At 33.8% G+C, this 24,966-nt stretch overlaps 1 protein-coding gene across 1 annotated transcript in view; it reads right to left on the reverse strand.

Annotated features, from left to right (window-relative positions):
* Positions 1 to 18,607: 18,607 nt before the first annotated feature.
* LOC131063322 (LOB domain-containing protein 1) overlaps positions 18,608 to 24,966 on the reverse strand; it is a 32,648-nt gene continuing 26,289 nt past the window's right edge. Inside the window, exon 3 of the mRNA XM_057997102.2 lies at positions 18,608 to 18,907. Within this exon, the coding sequence (XP_057853085.1) occupies positions 18,875 to 18,907 (33 nt within the window). The 3' untranslated portion in view covers positions 18,608 to 18,874. The remainder of the gene's footprint in view (positions 18,908 to 24,966) is intronic.

The following is a 24,966-nucleotide window of genomic DNA, read 5'->3' on the forward strand; positions in this document are numbered from 1 at the left end:
ATTTAGGAATGCAGACTTTACATCCATTTGATATACTTTGAATCCCTTGAATGCTACATATGCAAGAAGCATACAAAATCCTTCCAATCTGGCTACTGAAGAAAAGGTTTCTCCATAGTCTTCTCCTTCTTCTTGGGCATATCCTTTACATACCAATCTGGCTTTGTTTCTAACCACAGAGCCATCTTCATTCAGCTTATTTCTGAAAAACCCATTTAGTGCCAATGACATTTTTATGTTCTGGTCTAGGTACCAAAGATCATGTACCATTCTTTTCTATCTGGTCAAGTTCCTCTTCCATTGCCTTAATCCAGTCTTCATCTTTATGTGCCTCTCTAAATGTTTTAGGCTCAAATTTAGAGATCATGCAAGAGTTTTCTCTGATCTTTCTTCTTGTAAGAATTCATGCATCCTTGTCTCCTATGATCTACTTTGGATTATGATTTAGCTTTACACACCTAGGAATGATCTTAGTTGTTTCCTCTTTCTTTTCTTCTTCATCCTCATCTTCATTAGCATCAACATCCACTAGTGTAGGAGCATTGTTACTGGTGCTTGGCTGTTTTGTAACCAGTTCCCAGAAGGTTACTCCTGGTTCATTTCCTACTTTCTCACTGTCGGTTTCCTAAGATTTCTCAGAGGAGGTTTCATCAACTCTAACATTGATGCTTTCAACAATTCTCTGAGTCCTATTTTTGAAACATTTGAGAGATTTTCTCTTTGTGGAATACCCTAGGAATATTCCCTCATCACATTTGGCATCAAACTTGCTTGTATGTTCACTCCTCTTGATATAACATCTACTACCAAACACTCTGAAGTAGCTTACCAGTCCAATAATCAGAAGGTGTTTTATCCTTACCCTTTTTTATGACTACCCGGTTCATTGTGTAGACTATAGTGCTCACTGCTTCTCTCCAAAAAGTGTGAGCAACCTTTCCTTGGATAAACATAGTTCTAGCTGCTTCAACCACAGTCTGGTTTTTTCTCTCTCCTAGGCCATTCTGCTGTGGAGTCCTGGGGGCAGATAGTTGCCTCTTGATGCCATTCTCTTCATAGTATTTGTTGAATTCACCGAAAGTGAATTATCCTCCTTAATCAGTTATTAAACACTTAATCCTCTTACCGCTTTCTTTTTCTACAAGTGCGCTAAAGGCTTTGAACTTTCCAAAAGCTTCAGATTTGTCCTTCAAGAATGTGACCCACATGATTCTTGAGAAATCATCAGTAAGAATCATAAAATACCTATCTCCCTACACACTCCTAGTTTTCATAGGACCACACAAATCAGTATGCAGTCTGTAGTGAAAGATTTACCTTTGAAGGTTAAGGAAGACATTTTCCCTAGTTGGCACTCTCTGCACAAAGGATTCTCTGGTTTTCTCAGCATAGGCAATCCTCTAGCTACCTTGATCTTACTGGCCTTCACAATATTATCAAAGTTTACATGGTAGAGTCTCTTGTGCCATATCTAGCTATCCTCAAACTTAGCCATTAGACATGTACTGACATTAGCATTTAGCTGAAATAGGTTACCTTTGGTCTGCATACTGGTAGCCATCAGTTCACCATTCTTTCCTTTGATTTTGCACACTCCATTTCTAAATTCTAGAGTGAGTCCATTATTATTCATTTGAGCAACACTCGAAAGGTTGTGCCTGAGACCTTCTACCCAATACACATTGTCAGCACTACTTCTTCCATTCAGAGAGATGGACCCTCTGCATTTTACCATACATTATGCATCATTACCAAAACAAACCACACCACCATCATACTCTTCCAGAGATAGAAACTTACTCTGGTCACCAGTCATATGGTGAGAACAACCACTATCAATAATCCACTTATTGGAATTATCAAAGTGGGAGACAAGAGCCTTCGTGTTTGACACATCTTCCTAGACTGCTACAAACACAATATCTTCATTTTCTTCATCTTCTGATTCCTCATCAGTGACACCTTCATCAACTGCTACAAAATAGTTTCCCTGGTTTCCTCCTTTGAACTTCTTGAACCTCTCTGGTTTATCCTTGTTGTCACCATTCGAGTAGTTTACAACAATGTGTCCTATTTGGTTACAAGAAAAGAATTTCAAAGGAAGCTTACCTCTATATTTACCAGTTCCCTTGGGAAGTCTCTTGGCAAGAAGAGCTTCAAATTCCATCAGGATCTCCTCATCATCCATTTCTCTACTTTGTCTTGGTTCACCACTGGTACTAGCTTCTTTGCCTTTTCTAGATGGTACAGCAGATGCTCTGAAGGTTGATTCAATCTTCTGAATACTGACATCATAATTATTTAGCTCATAGGCTGTTAACTTTGTAGTGATGGAGTCCAGGGATACCTTTATCTTTTCTACAGACCTCAACTCTTGAATAGAAACAACCCTTATTGCATAGACCGGTAATAAGGATCTCAAAATTTTGCTAATAACAATGGAATCTTCCATTTTACCACCCGCACTCTTGATATCTCCAACAATAGTTTTGATTCTTATTCCATATTGTTGAATGGTCTCTCCTTCAACCATCTGTATGTCTTCAAACTTTCCCCTAAGGCTTTCTTCCTTTAGCTTGTTTCACATGCTCATCACTGCCATAGATATTCTCAAGGGCATCCCATACTCCTTTGGGATTCTTTTTGTCCTCAACATCAATAAACTCAATGTCGAATAAACTACTAATTAGGGCTTCCATCACTTTCCCATTCTCCTGAATCTCTCTCTTTTGATCATCGGTGAGAGTACCGGTAGGGATAACATAAGCATTCTCAACATATCTCCAATATTGAGCACCCATTCTTTTGATGTATATCTGCATTTTGTCCTTCCATATTTTAAAGTTGTCTCTGTTGAACTTTGGACCTTCCCTCTTCATCATTAGAGTAGGATCTTTACCTCAAGTTGTTAAGCTTAAAACACAGAGGACCTAGAGGATGCTTTGATACCAATTGATGAATCACCGATGAATGGTTAGTACCAAACCGGTACTAAGAGAGGGGGTGAATCAGTATTGAGAAAATGACTTTTCCTTGTATCGGTTTGACTAAGAACACTGCACTTGACTAGCAAGCAATAACACCGGTTTAAACCAGATTACTACCCACACAGTCAAAGACATAAACCGGTAACTCAGCTTTCCACACAATCTAACATCTTATTTCCTCTTCACCCATATGCATACACTGATAATACTTTAATAGAAATGTAAAGACTTACAGGTTCAACATGCTTTACCGCTTAATAGAGAATAACAAAGCATCACACATAACACACATATTTTTTCACGTGGAAACCCAACTGGGAAAAAACACAGTGGGGATGAATACCCACAAGCTGTTCTTTTAACCCTTTTGAAGTCCTCTTTGTTAGGAGCCTAGTCCGGTTAAAGAATTTACAATAGGTTCTGTTAGGAATCAATCCTACTAGGGATCACCCGATTAAGGGATGGCTAAAATACCCGGTTAAGGGTTAAACCTTGTTAAAGGTTACCTTGTTAGAGGATTTTAAGAACTCAATGATTTTGAGTCACCCTGTTAAAGGATTTACAACAAGCTGGTTAAAGCTACCCTGTTAAGGGATTTTTCAACTGTTGAAGTGGTTAGAGGTCAATAGGTATTACAATGATCTGGTAACAACACTTAATGCCAATGCAGATCCGCTTTAGTTCCTTCCTTCTGCACTCACACTCTGCAGGTATATATTCTCTTATCTGGTCCGCCAAGAATCATGTATCTTTGCACTTAGATGCACACACAACATTTTCCAACAACCTAAACATGAAAAACAACATTGACCTTATAGGAAACAGATAGGTCGGTAGCATAAACCCTAAACCCTAAAAATTTAGGTTAAGCAATTCAGTCGGTTCAATCCTAACCATTGATCATATTGCATTGAGTACAATAGTCTTAAACAGATCTCAAGACATTCTCCAACGTTCCTTCTATTGGTATTTTGGTATGGTTTTGTCATTGATGTCAACACCTACTAAACACTTATCAACTCTGGCACTTTGGAGTATCGGCAACATTTACTGGCAAGCAAGTGACTTATTCACAGTCATCGGTATCTGGTACACCAGTAGGATAAAATGATCATCGGCACTTGGAAGAGCATGGAAAACACTTGGTTATATCAAAGACATCGTATGGACACCTTGTCTTGGAGTTTAGTTAATTGGCATATTCGTATTTACATATTTGTTGTTATCAGCCAATAGGTCCAGGTTATACACCGGTAGGTTTATCTTTTCTAGATCAGCATGGCATGCTATGAAGATGATTTATTATTGCTGTAAATGCATCAAGCTGACATGTTGAATTAGTTATTGCATCAGATATTGTTTATAAAATGATTTTGTTGTAATATATCTTGTAGAGCCGACCTACTAAAATTGGTCCTAGGTTATGGTATAAATGTAAGATCTTATTTATAGGATCAAGTGTGGAATGTGAAAAAAAGATTGTGTGAAGGTATATGCGAGAATAAGCAGAGCTATACACTTAGACATCATTTCAAGATTGAAGGAGGATTTTTGTGAAGACAACCAGAACTACACTGGTACTGAATCCAACATATGAAGATGCTATTTTGAGCAGTACATTCTTATTGGATTTAACCATCCAATTGTAGTCAGTGTGACTCCTATTTTGTGACTGAGCAGTGAGCTCTAGGCACTTGGCCTTTTTTCATGTGTAGACCCCATTTGTATACACTTACTATCTACAGTAGTATCATCTGATTGTGGGTAAGTTTTCCCATCGTGGTTTTTCCCCTTATAGGGTTTCCAAGTACAAATATTGGTGTTATGTGTTTTGGATGACTTTGTCCTTTTTTTTCATGCATTAATCTTTACTGGTATTGCAATTAACTATAAAAACTATCTACCGACCTATTAGACTGGTTTACCAGTATTAAGCATTAAGTTGGTTTAATTTGTTTTTGGTTTGAATTGTTTGACAACTGATTCCCCCCCCTCTCAGTTGTCTCTGGGACCTAACAATTGGTATCAGAGCCTAGTTCTCTTTTGTAAAAATTTAACAGCTTGAGGATATCCAATGTCTACTAACTATTTCAGAAAGGACAGTCCTAAACTTCATGGAACCAACTATGGCATATGGAAGATCAGAATGGAGACAGATTTAAATTGCATTGGAAAGGATATCTGGGATGTTACAAAGAATGGTTATACTGCTCCTACTCCTGGTCAACCTAATCCACCTACCTTGGGAAAGGATGAAGAAAATGATTGCAAAGCAAGAGAAGCACTTTTCAATGCATTATTAAATCAACAAATCATGGGATTATCAGATAGGTCTATTGGTAAAGTTATTTGGGATCATTTGGAAACACTGAATGAAGGAGATTCCATTGTCAAAATTGCAAAACTTGAAAGCTTCTGAGTCAGATATGAAAATCTGAAAATGGAAGAAGATGAAAGGATTTCTGCTTTTATGGAAAGAGTAAATGAGATTGTTTTGGGTATTAAATGTTGTGGAGGAACCTTAAGTGAAGATGAAATTATTTCAAAAATTTTAAGAGGATTGCCACTAGCATATAAAATGAAAGTCACTGCTATAAATGAGTTAAGAAAAATTCCTAATACATTAGTAACTAGGGATACATTGATTGGAAAACTTTCAGCTTTTGAAATTGAAGAATTTGCTCCTATTGCTACTATAAAGATAGATTTAGCCTTTAAAGCATCAACATCATCTGCACCATCATTTGATAAATCAGATTGGAAATCCTTTTATGCAAGAGAACTTGAAGAAAGTAGGAAAGAAAATAAAGAACTTGAAGAACTTGAAGCACTATTTGCAAGGAAAATGCCTAAAGGTCTAGTTGGAAGTAAGTATGAAGGTAAAGCACCCTTTAAATTTTTTAACTGCAATAAGATTGGTCATATGGCTTCAAGATGCCTTGATAGACATGCTAGACTAAGAGAAGAAGCTAGAAGAACTTACAAAGCTAACCCTGAATATCAAAGATACAGATTTAAGAAGAATAAAGACAAATCTTGTTACATTGCTGATGAAGGACTGACTGATGATTCTGATGAGGATCTGGCAGACAATGGATGGGCTTTTGTTGGTATAATAGAAGATCAACCATCACCTACTACTAAACCGTAGAACAAGCCTTGGTAGCTAAAGTTGAAGTAAAGGATGAGTGGATCATTGATTCAGGATGCTCACATCATATGACAGGAGATAAAGGTCAATTCTTGAACTTTCAAGAATACAATGGAGGCTGTAAGATTTGGAGATGATAAAGCTTGTTTGATCAAAGGTAAGGGTACAATATCTCTTGATGGTAAGCATAACAATGACAATGTTTACTATGTTGAAGGATTAAAGCATAATCTTTTGAGTGTTGGTCAATTAGTTGAGAAAGGATTTTAGTTACAATTCAAAAATGGAAGATGCAAAATCATGAATAGAACTCGTTTGGAAATTGTAATCGGTAATCAAACTAGAGGTAATATCTTTCATTTGAATAACAGTGAAAAGACATGCTTAATTGCACATATTGATGAAAGTTGGCTATGGTATAAGAGACTCTGCTGTGTAAACTTTGATTGCATGGTGAAAATCAGTGGCAGTTAGATATTTACCTAAAATTGTCAAACCTCACAATATAGTATGTAAGGAGTGTCAATTTGGAAAACAAGTTAGAGCTAGTTTCAAAAGTATTCCAGAAGAATCCAATAATGCTCTTGATTTAATTCATACTAATTTATGTGGTCCAGCTAGAACTAAAAGCTTATAAGGTGATAGATATTTCATGATAATCATTGATGACTATTCTAGAATGTGTTGGGTTACTTTTCTCAGAGAAACATCAGAAGCACTTGGAAAGTTCAAACTATTCAAAGCTATGGTAGAAAATGAAACCGGTAAGAAAAACAAATGTCTAAGATTGTATCAAAGAGGAGAATTTACATCTAAGGAATTTAATACATTCTGTGAAGTAAATGGAATCCGAAGACAGCTATCAACACCTCAGACACCGCAGCAGAATGGAGTTGTTGAAAGGAAAAACATAACTATCTTGGATGTAGCAAGAAGTATGTTATCAAAAGCAAACCTAACACATTAATATTGGAGAGAGGCAGTCAGTACAATGGTCTATACATTCAACAAAATTCACATCAAAGGTGAAACCAGTAAGACCCCTCATGAATTATGGTTTGGTATTACTCCTACTCTTAAATATTTTAGAATTTTTGAAAGTAAATGTTATATCAGAAGAGATGAGTATATTGGCAAATTTGATCCTAGAAATGATGAAGGAATATTTCTTGGTTATTCATCTAAGAGCAAGGCATATAGATGTTTTAACAAAAGATTGCAGAAAATTGTTGAAAGTACAAATGTAAAGATTGATGAACAATTCAGAGGAACTTCAAGGTATATATACTCTGAACTGACAATAGAAATTTTGACAAATGAACCTACACTGAATCTACCGGTATCATCTAAATATTCCATAGTAATTGAAGAACAACAGCAAACAAAGACACCCCGGTATGTAAGACTGAATCATTCTGAAGATCAGATAATTAGAAAAAAGTACAAAGGAGTTATGACAAGAGGAAGATTGACAAATGAAGAGTTATGTCTTATTTCTCAAATTGAACCATCATCAATTAATGAGGCATGTGAAGATAAATATTGGATTAAAGCTATGGAAGAAGAATTGGAACAAACTGAAAAGAATAACACTTGGACAATAGTTCCCCAACCTAAAGATAAAAATGTAATTGGAACCAAATGGGTATTCAGAAAGAAACTTAATGAAGATGGTTAGGTTATCAGAAATAAAGCAAGACTAGTGTGTAAGGGATATTCTCAGAAAGGAGGAATTGATTAGAATGAAACCTTTGCATCGGTAGCTAGAATTGAGGTAGTTAGATTGTTTTTGGCTTTTGCAGCACATAAACACTACAAAGTATATCAAATGGATATTAAATGTGCATTTCTGAATGGAGATCTTGAAGAGGAAGTTTGCATTGAACAACCTGATAGATTTTCTTTGAGAGATGACAAAGATATGGTCTGCATGTTAAGGAAAGCTTTGTATGGATTGAAGCAAGCTCCAAGAGCTTGGTATGCAAGATTGGATAAGTATCTTTTAAAGATTGGTTTTTCTAAAGGTAATGCTGACAACAGCTTATACTATAAAGTGACTAATGATGACATCTTGGTTATAGAAGTTTTTGTTGATGATATAATCTTTGGAGGAGAAGATGGATTATGTATAGAATTTTCTATTAAAATGCAGCAAGAATTTGAAATGTCTATGATTGGAGAAATAAAATTCTTTTTAGGATTGTAGATTTCGCATACTGATAAAGGTATATTCTTGAGTCAATCCAAGTACTTAAAAGAGTTACTAAAGAAAATTGGGATGGAGAACTCTAAACCGGTAAGCACACCTATGACTACAAATGACAAGCTATCACTAAGGGATGAATCTACACCTGTAAATCCAACTATGTACAAATCTATGATAGGAGGTTTAATATATTTGATACAAACCAGACTTGATATTATGAATGCAGTATGTATTGTTTCAAGATTTCAAAGTAATCCTAGAGAAAATCATGAATCAATAGTAAAAAGGATTTTCTGGTACTTACAAGGCACTATAAATCTTGGATTATGCTATCCTAGAGATGAAAACTTTGAATTATGTGCATACATAGATGCAAATTGGGCAAGAGATGTGGATGATAGAAAAAGCACCATCGACGAAGCATTCTTTCTTGGAGACAGACTAGTTTCTTGGTTGAGTAAGAAACAAAGTTGTACATCTTTATCAACAGCAGAATCAGAATATGTTGTGGTAGCAACTAACTGTACATAGGTACTATGGCATAAGAAAATGTTGAAATACATAAAGATAAAATGCAAGGAACCTATTACTATCTATTGTGATAAGACTGCGGTAATTGATATATCTAAGATTCCGGTATTACATTCTAAAACCAAACATGTGATTGTTCTGATACTTAATATAAGTACAAATCCAATAGCCAACAAGATGAGAGAGGGGGGGGGAGGGTAAATCATACAAACTTAATCATCCATAAAAACATCAAATTCAACCTCGGTAACATATATATCAGTCATATAACCAAAACTGTTAAACATGCAAACTCAAAAGCATATGAACAATATAAACCTCATAACACCAGATTTAACGTGGAAACCCAAATAGGGAAAAACCACTATGGGATTTTGGACCCACTAAGAAATATACTCTTCTAGAGTATGCTTGGTTAAAAGCAAATCCTATTAAAGATTACAAACACATTGCTAGATGTGACCTGGTTAAGGGATTTCAATCAGATCTGTTAGGATCTTCACTTTGTTAGAAGTGACCTTGTTAAAGGATTTCAAACCCTCAATCAGAATGTCACCTTGCTAGAGGATTTACATATAAGACTATTAAGTCCACTTGGTTAGGATATTTTCTGTCACTTTCACAATAACAGTAATAAAAATCTATCTGCAACTTCACATCTAAAATGCTAAAGCAGATTCCTATTTGTTCAATACAATCTAGACATAGAACTAATCTTATCTATCTGATGGGCTTCTATACTTTGTTATTCTAACAGGTCTTCAAGCTTCTGTGCTTGGTAATCACTATGTAGCATCCCTGTGCATACACTTGCCCGCATGCATTGTTTATCAACAGTTCCCTATTTATAATCAATTAGGTAACCGCTTAATCTCCTTGATTACATTTCCCATGATTAATCATAGCCATCAGATCCTCAATCTTGTCCAGGTTCAATGCATCTTTTGATCTAAAAATGTTTTACCCTACCTTGGAACTTGCATAGTAGTCTTGGAACTTGTGCCAAGGTATTGCGGTTCAATCTAAGCTATAGATCTTTATGTCGACTTTCCATTGCCTTAGATTCGTTAACAAACTTCTTCCACGGCTTACCAATCATTTAATCCACTCCAGCTCATCAGCTTCCTTCATTAAATACTCCATGAAAACATTTAATGCATTCTATTATAGCTCGGTTACAACTCGGTAACAACTTGGTGAAGACTAAACTCCACTCAGTAGACATTCTACCTTCATTAACCGATAGCGATAACCTTAGGGTTTACTGACTAGGTTCTTTGCTTGATAACATAGTATAGTATTAACCTTTACAATTTACAACATATGTATGATGTTAAAACAAAATAAAACATCATGATCTCATCATTGTCTGACTCGGTAGTAGTTGCCCATTGAATACCTTATTCATCATATTCTTTCCTGTATCTTTTACCGACATCTTTATAATCTTCATATCATACTTCTCAAGATATGGCAACATCATACTGAATTAGAAAATCAATTTCTTGACATCAATGACAAAATAATAATATCAAGATAGTAAAACATCTTTAATCAGTTATATCCATAATCATCAACAACCATCTCAATATCCTTAAGAAATGCCAACAATCTTTCATTTTCTGTTATAATGCAATATTGCCAACAACATGTCTCTATCAAACTAAATTTTCTAAGGGAAAATGTTGAAGCAAAAGAAATAAAACTGGTTTATGTGAATACTAAAGAGCAGATTGCACATATCTTTACTAAACCTCTACCTAAGGAGACTTTTGAATATCTCAGAGACCAGCTAGGGGTCATACCCCCACCGGTAGAGACTTAGGAAGTTGATGTTTGTCATCAACCGATAGAATTAACATAGAAATCTTTTTACTCCGGCTTTGATGAGGAAACTACTTCTCAGGGGGAGTAGTTGGTACACTAAATTGGACAGTATTTTGTATATGAACTTGGCTTGGTAATAACTTTGGCACTTGATGTCAAAGGGGGAGAGATTGGTGTGGAAAAACACAAGGAAAATACATGTTGCTCCCAAGGGGAGAAATTATTACTCTCTGTATCTATATTTTGATTTCTGGCTATGATCTCTTTTTGGGAGATTGTTGGTTTTGGGTATTTGACATTTCTATTTTTGCACTTTGATGGTTTTTCCATCTTGTGTTGCCATTAATGCCAAAGGGGAAGATTGTTGCTATTTTGGTATGCTTTTGTCATTAATGTCAACACCTACTAAACACTTATCAACTTTGGCACTTTGGAGTATCAACAACATTCACCGGTAAGCAAGTGACTTATGCATAGTCATAGGTACTGGTACACCGGTAGGATAAAATGATCACCATCACTTGGAAGGGCATGGAAAACACTTGGTTATGTTGAAGAAATCATGTGGACACCTTGTCTTGGAGTTTTATTAATTGGCATATTCATATTTACATATTTGTTGTTACCGGCAAATAGGTCCAGGTTATACATCAGCAGGTTTATCTTTTCTAGATCAGAACAACACGCTATGAAGATGATTTATTATTGTTGTAAATGCATCAAGCCGACATGTTGAATTGATTATTGCATCGGATATTGTTGTTAAATGATTTTATTGTAATATATCTTGTAGAGCTGACCTACTAAAATTGGTCCTAGGTTATGGTATAAATGTAAGATCTTATTTGTAAGATCAAGTGTGGAATGTTAAAAAAGGATTGTGTGAAGGTATATGTGAGAATAAGAAGAGCTATACACACAGACATCATTTGAATATTGAAGGAAGGTTTTTGTGAAGACAATTAGAACTACACCGGTACTGAATCCAGTATATGAAGATGCTATTTTGAGTAGTACATTCTTATTGGATTTAACCATCCAATTGTAGTCAGTGTGACTCCTATTTTGTGATTGAGCAGTGAGCTCTAGGCACTTGGCCTTTCTGCATGTGTAGACCCCATTTGTATACACTTACTATCTGCAGTAGTATCATTTGATTATGGGTAAGGTTTCCCATCGTAGCTTTTTCCCCTTACATGGTTTCCACATACAAATATTGGTGTTATGTGTTGTGGATGACTTTTTCCTTTTTTTCATGCATTAATCCTTATCCGTATTGCAATTAACTGTTAAAACTGTCTATCGGCATATTAGACTGGTTTACCAGTATTAAGCATTAAGTTGGTTTAAGTTGTTTTTGGTTTGAATTGTTTGACAACTGATTCACCCCCCCCCCTCTCAGTTGTCTCTGGGACCTAACACCTTCTTCACCGCTTCTTGGAGGCTGATAACCCATCATGCGTTCTCCACCATTTATAGAGACTTCGCACATTCGCGAGGTAGATAGGATTAATCTCCTTCATGCAAGATCCTTCATGCGCACAAGGCTAACGTGGAAACATAATCTGTTCTTCATTACAATGCTAACTCATCATACGATGTCATTAGTTGAATCACACAAGCATAGAACAATTCAACCAGAAACCCTAAAGCTAAGACTACCAACTAGTAGTCATACCATATGTAACCTTGATACAAAACATTCCATATACCGGTTCACATTCCAATATACCGGTTCACTTGGACAAACATACCACTTCACTTTTTCACATATATCAGTTCACATTTCAACATACTGGTTCACTTGGACAAACATACCACTTCACTTTTTCACATATACCGATTCACTCTTTATCATATTGACATCAATGACAACATACAATATCGGTATTTTAATAGGGTTTTACCCTTAACCGGGTATTTTAGTCATCCCTTAACTGGGTGATCCCTAGTAGGATAGGTTCCTAACAAAACCTATTGTAAAGTCTTTAACTAGAATAGGCTCCTAACAGAGCGGACTTCAAAATGGTTCAAAGAACAACTTGTGGGTATTCATCCCCACCATGGTTTTTCCCAGTTGGGTTTCCACGTGAAAAATATGTGTGTTATGTGTGATGCTTTTCATGTGATGCTTTGTTATTCTCTATTACGCGATAGAGCATGTTGAACCTGTAAGTCTTTAAATTTGTGTTAAAGTATTACTAGTGTATGCATATGGGTGAAGAGGAAATAAGATGTTAGACTATGTGGAAAGCTGAGTTACCAGTTTATGTCTTTCACTGTGTTTAACCGGTAGTAATTTGGTTTAGACAGGTGTTATTGCTTTCCAGTTGAGTGCAGTGTTCTCAGTCAAACTGGTACAAGGAAAAGTGTTTTTCTCAGTACTGATTCACCCCCCCCTCTCAGTACCAGTTTGGTACTAACCGTTCATCAGTGATTCATCACACATATGCTAGGAGATTTCACAAGATCCCACTCACACTCTAGATCTAGTCTGACACCTAACAACCAAAGGATACAATGCAATACTAGCACAAGGATGCAAAGCATAAAGCACAAGAGCACCAACATAAAATCTCCAAAGGAAACACCCCATTTATCATGACTCAAGGTACTAGGATCTATATGTATGGAAAAGAGTTTCATCACATGTGACAAATGGGAACCTAGGCACCTGTCCTAGCATCCAAGATACACATACAGAGCCATCTCAACCTTCAAGGAGTAAGGGAGATTAACTTACCTAGGTTAGAAAGGCGTTCCCATTCCTATCTTAGATTGCTACCACTGAGAAAGGTAGAGGGGCCACCATAAGCTTTTCTTATCTTATTAATATGAACTATTCTACCCAATGCTCAAAAATTATTATTTAGATTATCACTTGATTACAAGGTAAAAATCCCAATAAGATATTCCGGTGATCTAGACTCTGGGTAACTTGGTTGTCTACTTTCAACCCCAATCACTCACTTGGAAGCCCACTCCCCCTAGCATGCATCTATACCTTAGGGTGACAAACATATAGAACACAATATAACATGACCATGGGCTCTCAACAATACATGACCTAGTAATCCAAGGTTGTGAATCAGATAATAACAAAAAATATAATCATAGTATTCTTGTGAGCAATATGCAAACAAAATCACCATAGTAAAACTATAACCAAATTAAGCCTAGGTAAATACCACAAATAATCCAATTCAATCAATAAACCAGTCCTTGAACAACTCAAAAAATACAACAAATATCAAAACACAAAAGCCAGGGTAGATTAGCACATACATGAATTCTTTTAGCACATCCATTAACTCATTCAGTGCATGAATGAGTTCTTTTAGCACATACATTTCAGAGTCCAAAAATAAAAGACAAAGAAGATTGGAACATACCCACATACAATATCACATTTAAATCCCAGAATAGTGCATAGATTAACCAGAATGGCACATCCATGCTATTCTATATCTCATACATGTCGCAAATTGGCACATCTAAGGTAGAGAGAAAAATGAGGAGAACGAAAAAAACCAAGTGACGATCTTGCACAAACTTGCACTTAAGCTCACAAAATGAACACAAGACACTCCCAAAAATTTTGAGAGGTGAAAATAAAGTCAAAAAAATCCATAAACAAGATAAAAAGACCATACAATACAAATTTGAAATCATTTCCCAACACCTATTTCATAAACAAATACATAGATTTACCTAGAACTCAAATGACAAGACTAGGAGACAAAATAAAGCTAAGAGAGGAATCATACATCAAATAGAAAGGCAAATAAGAGCTCATAAAATCCAAAATAAAAGGAAATAACAAGACATCTACTTGCTATCCCAACAATACACAATCACATTCATTCCTTGAACAATTATATATATATATATATATATATATATATATATATATATATATATATATATATATATATATATATATATATATATATATATATATATATATATATATATATATATATATATATATATATATATATATATATATATATATATATATATATATATATATATTTCCCCAACCTATATTAAATATCATATAATCAAATAGCAATTCCAATGACCTTGAAGAAAATATTTTTTGAAGACATGGAGAATACAAATCCTTCCAAATAAAATTCAAGAACGAAGGCAATCTCCAACCTAGAGAAATTTAAGTGATGGCCAAGGTAATCAATAAAGTACAACAAACCAATCCAAAACTCCAACAAATCCAAATTGAATCTTGGTCAATCAAAACCAAAAATATTCAAACCAAAATTCTCAGAGATGGCAACCCCAGCAACACACAACAAAATCCAATAAATAGAAAAATTAAACCAAAACTATAGAAATATATTGACCAATAAGAAAATTCCAATAAGCCATATATCATACCTACCATGCATAAAATCGAGGGAAAACAATATTAAATAATATTATATGAACTTACCAAAGCTCAGAGCCAATGGTAAAATAGGGTAGGTAGAATAAACAATTATTTAAATAACCCAAGGGGGTAAACAATGGAATAATAATATAATCATCCAGTAATAAATTAAACCATGGGAACAATTAAATATAAAAGCCCATTAATTAAAAATAACCAAAGGTTATATAATTAAATACTCAAAATAATATTAAAGCCACAACCCAATAATTAAATAAATAACAATTATCCTTGATAGACAATAATCATGTAAAATCATTAATTTAAATATAAATCCAAAGGATAAATAATAATCTCACATTAATATTAGAATTTTTTTTATTTTTTTTTTGTAGGTAATAGGCCGAAGCGATTGACCCGTGACCTTCCCCATTATGGAAGGCCAAGAGTCACAACTTATAATTCCACTTTAGATGTCCCTATTGGGAATTGAACTTGGGTCTCCACAGTGAGAACCCAATGTTTTAACCAGCTAAGCTCAACCCCTTGGACAATATTAGATATTAATATCAACTATTTATTTAATTTATTATTATAAACTATGTAAATCCATTAATTTATTTGAACATTATTAAACTATATAAATCAATTAATTAATTATTAAATAAATCAATCAATAATCACAACACTACAAAATAATAGGATAACTCAAGAAACCACTTGATGCTAAACAACATCTTACACCAAGACACTAAACTGGAAAGGGTAATCAACTTAAACCTAGAGTATAGACTGGGTTTTCATGTCATCTCCGATGAACTTATCATTGGGATGAAGACATACTCAGACTTGTGAAGCTAGGTGGAGTCTATGCCTATTACCTGCAAGCTTGTCACCAGAAATATAAGTAGAACAACATATACAATAACATATATCATGAAATAAAGAGACAAGTGAAGGGGAATCACAATATCATATCATGCTCATGAGTCAATGGTATGCCATTTTCCTTTTCACAACCGTAGTAGAAGACACTCACAATCAACAAGAACTATCATAATAATCATGATATTATAAAATAGGGTTAGTACATAGTATGATACCATCGAATTGCCTTGTGAAAACATAAATCACACATATAATATGAATACATATAAGTCATCAAACAAGAGTCCATCAACATAATAATAAAGAAATTTCATCATCCACAAGTAAACATAATGTCAACTGTAGATATGATATGTCCATCATCAACAATGAAGTATCTAAATCATAAATAAATCCATAAGAATCTATCAAAAGCATCATAAAATAGTCTAAGCTAGGGCGAAATAGTTTATCAATGAACAAAAAGGAAAGATGAATCAGGGAGGGGCACTACAATATATTTATCTAACAACCTCTATCATTGTTTGAATATCAAAGAGTGTATTAAATAAAGTTGGGATATATATAATTATATAAAATACAACATTATGATAATTTCAAAGTAAAATTATTTTTTAAAATAAATACGACATAAATGATTCTAGATAATACTTATTCTTTTTAAATGTGCTTGTTGCTTAGGAAATAATTGATATGTTTTGGAAAGTGAAATTGATAAAGAAGGTTTTTCTCAATAGTATATTATTATAAGTTTGGATTAAGTGAGTTTATAAAGTCATGAGTAATTGAGGTTCCAAGAATGAATTTTCAAAAGTATATTCACTGTAATTTTTTTAATTTATGGAATGCTTATTACCCTATAAACTAGTTTTGTCTATTGAGTTGTAATTTCTGATAGAATTATCAAGTTGTTACTATTCTAAGAAACCGTAGTTATCATTATTTTTACCTATTTTGATAAAATAGTATTATTATCTCATAGAATTGATTTTCCATTTTTCAAATTTATCTTGCATGATTTACTAATACCATTTTCCATTAATTTTTAGCTATTGGTTTAGTTGAGAATATAAATGATTGGAATTTTTTTTTTTAATTTTCATAAAAATTAATTTCATTTATTGTTAAATATAACACATACTAAAAGTATTATAATATAGTGATTATGTGAGTAGATAGATGGAATAAGTGATGAAGTGGATGGTAATCATGTTGTCCCCTTTCTTAGTCATGTGATAATTTTAGAGGTATGGGCTATGTTTTGTATACTTATGATATACTAGTTGAAAATTTCATTCAATAGTGAGAAGAAGACTCATAATTTAACTATTATGGTTTATACATTTGTACTTTTGAAATGTAGACAAATTAGTTGTGTGTTGATCCTAGAGGATGTATCCTATTGTTGAAGAAGGTTTTCCTAGTTCATGTTCTACGAGTAAAACTACAAAGCCTCTAATATAATTACATAGGAGAAGCCATCATAGATTAGCCCCTAGGACATAGGTTTGGCCCTTTAACCTTATCTTTTATAAATTTCTATGAAACATGTAGGTTGGCTTTATGTCTTGAATCTATAATTTTCTTTTGTTCCTACAAGCCACTTGTAAAAGCAAAACCAATTAATTTATAATATGTTTTGATTATTATATGAACATCTTGTTGGTTAATGTTATTGGAGATGACATAAAAACATGAGAAGGAAATGGAAGGAGAACTATGGTATGATATGGTACATTTTGTTTTGTTGACAAAAATGATCCATTATCAGCAAGGTTGTTAGTTAAATAATGAAATAAATCATTACTTTTAAAAAAATTGGTAGTTACTCAAGTTTGTGGGCTTTAACTCTATTATATCTTGTGTCTATTTTTTAGGGCATGACAGGTAAAATACCGTACAAATAAGCATTAAATATGTTTGATCAATCTATTTCTATACAAATTGAACCATCATCTTCATGAAATATAATTGATCGATACTTGCCTAATTGTGTGGTAGCAATCCCACTACGAAATTTCTCTATGCTAGTGCACAACAATTTTGATTCCTTTAAGAACATATGAGAGAAATATAAAACTAAGAATAAGAATATACAAAATCCACTTAAAATATGAAACACAAATATTTTTAATTGCTCAAAGATTTCTTGTAACTTACTTAAAAAACACCTAGATCAAAAATAAAATAATCGTAAAATAAATTAAAAAATATATACTTCAAATATAATAAATTTTCATAAAGATATATTGATTTTAATTAAAAGATTTTTAATTAAAAGATAAGAATTTCTTTTATATATTTTGTGAAGAATAACTATATCCATACAAAACCATAAAATTTTAAAAAAGACAACTTAAACATTGTCTGCATTTTAATATTTTAATATTTTTTTATTTATTTTTTGATAAAAATAAATGAGACTACTAAAATTATATTGATTATATATATTTTCATAATATTTTAATATATTATGAATACAATATAAATCAAAAATACTTCCTCATTGCCATTTCATATGTTCAAATATTATTTATTAGTTATTGCATATAAATAATATAAGAATAAAAAGACTAGCATACTGTCCTGATAAGAACTCCTAATTAACTGATTGATGCATCATTGTAATATAAAAAAAATAAGATGTAACTGTTAAATATCAAAATATATGAAAATTCTCAATATCTTAAAAAAATTCACACATCAATATATGTGATCATTTTCTCACTTTCACACTAAGCTTGGCATCTTAAATAAAAAAGTTTATTTTGGGTCACAAAATTGAGTGCGATAAAATTTGTTTCAAAAGTTTGTAGTTGTACGTCGTGTCTCCTATTCTGCACCCATCTCATATTCCTTTACCTCCTCTTAAGCTATTACCTTCTTCATTCGCGTTATCCACTTCCTTCCATCTTGATAGAATCAACCTGTTTTTCCAATAAATCTTCAGGAAACTTTGTGATATGTGACATGTACAAATAAATCAAATAAATTAACAATCATATATATGATTTTCATAGTGACATCAAAGAGAAGAAAAGTGTTCTCTTTATTTATCTATTTGTTTTATATTAAATTAGTAGAATTATGAAGCCTTTTACAATAATATAAATATAAGAAAAAATGATAACTTATTTCAGATAATAAACAAAAGTGTTTCAAACTCTTTAAAATGAAACTGAAATCTAAGCATTTATAGTTTAAGCATGAGAAGAAACGTGAAATTAAAATATAATAAGACGGCAACCAATACATTAAAAATAAAAATGATGCCAAAGAGGTTTCCTCAAAGAGGAAAATTTAGAATACATAGAATAGTGAATCTATTCTCCCAGCTAAATAATAGAAAAGGAAGGAATCATTGGAACTACTCCAGCAGTTGTTAAACGACATCATCGCAAATAAGCCACGGATAGAGTATAAAGGATGCAAGGATTCTGCAGAACAGTCACAGACTACAAAAAAGAAATTGTTGCTGTTTGAAGTGGTAAGTAATTTTTGAGCATTTATATGAAGAAGTTACAGTTCTTTATTTCTTAGAGAAGGCAGCAGCATTCTCAAAAGTTGTGTTGTTGAGGAGACACCATAGAAATTTTTGAAGAAAATTGTCTAGTGATAACAAAATTCTAGAACACAAAGGTTCGTTTTTTGAGTCAACATCATTGTTTCAAAGGGATTAAATCAGTTGCAGTTAATAAAGCAGATAGCTGAAATTTGACAAGGAATAGTGGAAAGGGTTGCAGCCATAAGACATACGCAGCTGCAGCTTAGGAGAGGTTGAGGTTTGTAGCCATAAGACACAGCTGTAGTTGTTGATCGGTTATGTAATAAGAAGAAAAGAGGAAGATTGAAGGCACATGAAACTGGCAAAACTGATCTAAATCGTTGTAGCAGAAATCAAGCACTTTGTTTGAAAAAGCATAGTAAAAAAAGAGTTGAATGATTGACAAATAATCGATTGGAGGAGGAGCACGAGCACTATCTATTACTATAACCCAGCAATTGATTAATTGCTTAACAAATACCATAGAAACTAAACCATCTGATTTGTAATAATTAATATACTGAGTTAATTAACAATAATGAACAACAGAAGTAAATTCAAATAAAACCAAACACAGATAACACCGATATACCCAAGAAACCTCAATGCGGGGAAAAACCTTCAAATGTTGAATCTTCTATCTAACTTCAAGAGCAAACTTTCCTTCGAGAAATACTTCATAAATCTTCCAATCTCAAGAGAATCTCATACTAGTTGCTACAATGATCTTATATATATAGTCTTCTTGATGAAAACATCAACTATATAAGATAAGTGAAACTTTCCTCACACAACACATCCTAAGAGAAACAATCCTTACATGACTTGGGAAAGGGACTTTCCTTACATGACATGCAAACTAGAAGTTTCCTTACATGACATATGAGAAAAGGAAACTTGTCTTACACAACTAAGACTATCTACACATAAAACCATTCTTGGAAATAACCTCACAACTCTAAGAAACATTCTAAATACATAATAGAAAATATCCTCTTGCTGAACATCCAACACGAGCTACACTTAAGAAACTTCCACAATCACACCTTTCGAACTACAAAAACCTTAACACTCCCTCTTAGTGAGGAAGGTGTTTTACACAACACCTAGCTTATCCCTGAAGAATAGAAACTTACTCTTCACCGAAGCTCTAGTCAGAAGGTTTGGTACCTACTCATCCATAGGAATGTATTGCAACTTCAATGTCCCCTTCTCTACACAATCCTTGATGAATTGGTACTTGATCTCAATGTGCTTTTACTTGTCATGAAACACTAGATTCTCAGAGAGTTTGATACAACTCTGATTATCATAGTAAATGATCATAGGATCTAGCTTTTGATCAAAAAGTCGAGCTACAAGTTTCCAGATCCATATAGCCTCACATGTAGGCATATTGGCTGCCATATACTTGGCCTTTGTAGAACTCAATGCAAGTGACTTATGCTTCCTGCTATACTAGGAGACTTCTCCTGATCCCAAGCTAAAACAACACCCTGAAGTGCTCTTTCTATCAGCTATACTACTTTCCCAATCTGCATCGGTAAACCCCTCGAGCTTCACTACATCATGTTGAATATACCTCAATCCATAATCAATTGTGCCTTGGAGATACCTCAAAACATTCTTCATAGCTATCCAGTGAACACATTTAGGTTTTACCATAAACTGACTATGTGAATTCACTGGAAAACAAATGTCTAGCCTAGTGTTGACCAGATACATAAGAGAGCCTATCAACTATCTATACAAAGTTGGGTCCATTGCCTCTGATATAGAAAAATCAAGCTTCTTCAAGTTGGTCACAAGTGGTGTGGACATTGGCTTACAGTCCTCCATACTAAATCGCTTCAAGATATCAATTGTATACTTCCCCTATCCAAGGAAGATATCTCCCTCTTTCTGCCACAACTCCAAAACCAAAAAATAGTGCATCAAACCCAAATCCTTCATCTCGAACCCTCTTGCAAGATCCTACTTGCAATGTGCTATGAGTTCTTTTGACCCTATAAGAAATAGGTCATCAACATATAACACCAATATGAGAAACTCCCCCTTTACCCGAACATAGTATAGGTTTGGATCAGCCTCACTCTTGGTGAAGCCCGCACTCTACAAGTAACCATCAATACGTGCATACCATGCTTTGGGAGCCTAATTGAGGCCATACAATGCTCTCTTCAACCTACATACATGAGAATACCTCCCATGCACTTCAAAACCCTCTCATTGTTCTATGTAAACCTCTTCCTCAATCACTCCATTGAGGAAAGTTATCTTCACACCCATCTAGTGTATCTTCCAACCCATCTACACTGCTACAGAACTAATAGCCCTTATCAATGAGTACTTGGCTATCGAAGCAAAGGTCTCATCATAGTCAATCCCTTCCTTTTGAGAAAACACCTTAGCCACAAATATTGCTTTGAATATTTCTACACTACCATCTACAATATGCTTGATTTTATACAACCATCTCAACCCTACAACTAACTTTTTTTTGGGTCATGACACTATCTCCCACATGCTAATCTTCATAATTGTTAATTTATATAAGCTAGCAACCAATTAATTGCTCAACAAATATCATAGAAAATAAACTATCTGATTTGTAATAATTAATACACTGAGTTAATTAATAGTAATGAATAGTAGAAGAAAATTCAAATAAAACTAAACACATAAACATAGATAACACTGATATACCCAGGAAACCCTAATGCAGGGAAAAACTTACAAATGTTGAATCTTCTATTCATCTTCTGGAGGAAAATTTCCTTCAAGAAATCACTTCATGAATCTTCCAATCTCAAAAGAATCTCATACTACTTGCTACAATGATATTACATATATAGTCTTCTTGATGAAAACATCAACTATGAAAGATAAGTGAAACTTTCCTCACACAACACATCTGAAGAGAAACATTCCTTACATGACTCAGGAAAGGAAATTTCCTTACATGACATGCAAACTGGAAGTTTCCTTTCATGCAAACTGGAAGTTTTCTTACATGACACATGAGAAAGGAAACTTTTCTTACATAACTAAGACTATTCATACATAAAACTATTCTTGGAAATAACCTCACAACTCTAAGAAACATTCTTAATATAGAATAGAAAATATCCTCTTGTTGAACATCCATCATGAGCTGCACTTAAGAAACTTCCACAATCACACCTTTCAATCTACAGAAAAATGAACACTATCATGATCAAGGAAATGAAGTAACTATTGGCATTGCACACTCCAATGAGAATTATAGGTGATTGAAGGTATTGTCATTGATGGCAACCTTTAAATCTTATGGCATCAATAGGTTCCGGCATCGACAGACTCTACACCGACAGATAGTTCACCGATAGCGACAAGAATGTTTACCGGCACCCTAGCCAACAAGATTTTGATTATTGTATATTGTATTTAATTGTAATATCTTTTTGTAAGCCAACATCCCATATTGTAATAAGGCTCATATATTAGTATGAGATCTTGTAGATCATTTTGATAGGATATATACACATAGATATGTAGAGCGAATATCAAGGAAGATTTTGTAGAAAGGTTTATGGTTATTGTATGAGCTTCAACCGGTACTGAACCTGGCATAGCATATGCTTTTGGTAGCAGTACATTATATTGGATTCTCATAATCCATTTTGTAAGTCAGTGAGACTTCTTTTGTAATTGGGAAGTGAGCTCTATGCAGTTGGCCTCCCTGCATGTGTAGACACACATCATTGTAAGTAATATCCATTCATTGGCTAGTGAGTGAATATTACAGGTCACAAATCCCACCGAGGGTTTTCCCACACCGGGTTTCCTCGCCAAAAATCTTTGGTTATGGTGTGCTTTCTATGTTGTGTTTATTGTTCATATTTACCACATTAATTCTTGTTTACCAGTAAATTGTTTTGGAATACAAAATATTTAATAAGGTTAGAAAATATGATAACCGATTAGATACTGATTCACACCCCCCCCCCACCCACTCTTAGTATCTTTGAGAATCCTAACAATTGGTATCAGAGCTTGGTCCTCTATTTTCAAAAGCCTAACAGCTTGAGGGAGATTCTGACTGCGGTATAGATGGAAAACTTGAGAAAGAAATTGGAAACAACTCTTGCAAATTATGATGCAGAAAAGTTGAAGAATATCAAACTTGAAGATGATTTGAAGACTGCACAAGAATTCATTCAAGGACTTCAAGAAAATATCACTGTTGCTAGAAACAGAATAAGAGAACTTCGTGAGAAGATGCAGAGTGATGATGATGAAAAGGAAACTCTTAATGGCCTTGTGAACAAATTAAGATAAGAAAACAATGCTATGAGGAATGAAATGCAAGATATGACTATGAGGTTTTGTAAAGACATTGAAGACAGAAAGAAGAATGAAGATGAATTAACTAGGAGACTCAATGATGCTAGAAATGAAAATACAAGACTCAGTCATGAAAATGATATGTTGAAGACAGATTTGATGCACACACAAAATGATAAAGCTGAACTTATGAGACAGAAGGGAATCTTGGAAAATGAGTTGGCTACTACAAATCAGCACAAAAAAAAATTCAAGAAAAGTTTAGAGGAACTTGATAACATGCTGAAAAATCAAAAACCTAATGGAGATACTAATGTACTTGGCTTTGAAGTTGGTGAAAACTCTAGTACTGCAAACAATCATGATCACAGTAAACCGGTAAGACAACCTAATGCCTACAAATTTAATGGGAAATGCTTTAACTGTAACAAGTATGGTCATAAAGCAAATCAGTGTAGGTTTAGAAACTATCAGAACACTAATACACCCACTGGTCAATATTCCAAATGCAACAAAATTGGTCATAATTCAAAAAACTGCATAATTAATGTAAGATGCTATGTTTGTAGAAGATTTGGACACCTATCTAATCAATGCAGAACACATACTGGCATCGGATATGGAAAGGCTATTCAGAAAAACAATGTGACTTGTTATACTTGTAACAAGATTGGACATATTGCAAAATTTTGTAGAAGTAAGGCATCACTGACAAATAATAAAGGACCTAGTTTGAAAGGCAAAGAGAAGGTAGATGAGGTAAAGCAAGATTTTTCAAAACAATGGATTAGAAAGAGAGATCGGAATGTTGATGAGACTGTTCCTTCACTGGTAGAATAGAGTATCACTCCACCGGCAGGAGATTCTTCATCTAACTGAAAAGAAACCTTTTAGGGGTATGCAAACAAATCTAAAATCATTCAATTTTACCCTCAGTTGATGGTGAGAAGATGAACTTCTTCTTTACTGGTAGATATGTTAAATTTCACTTCACCGACAGGCATTTATTATGGTTGTTGAAGGAAATGACATTATAAATCAATGTTTTCCCTCTTTTTCATTCACCGAACATTCAAATTTCCTAAGAGCATGAAAAACCCAAGCGAAGGCATCCTT

This window comes from Cryptomeria japonica, chromosome 3, assembly GCF_030272615.1.
Source record: "Cryptomeria japonica chromosome 3, Sugi_1.0, whole genome shotgun sequence".
Lineage (NCBI taxonomy): Eukaryota > Viridiplantae > Streptophyta > Pinopsida > Cupressales > Cupressaceae > Cryptomeria > Cryptomeria japonica.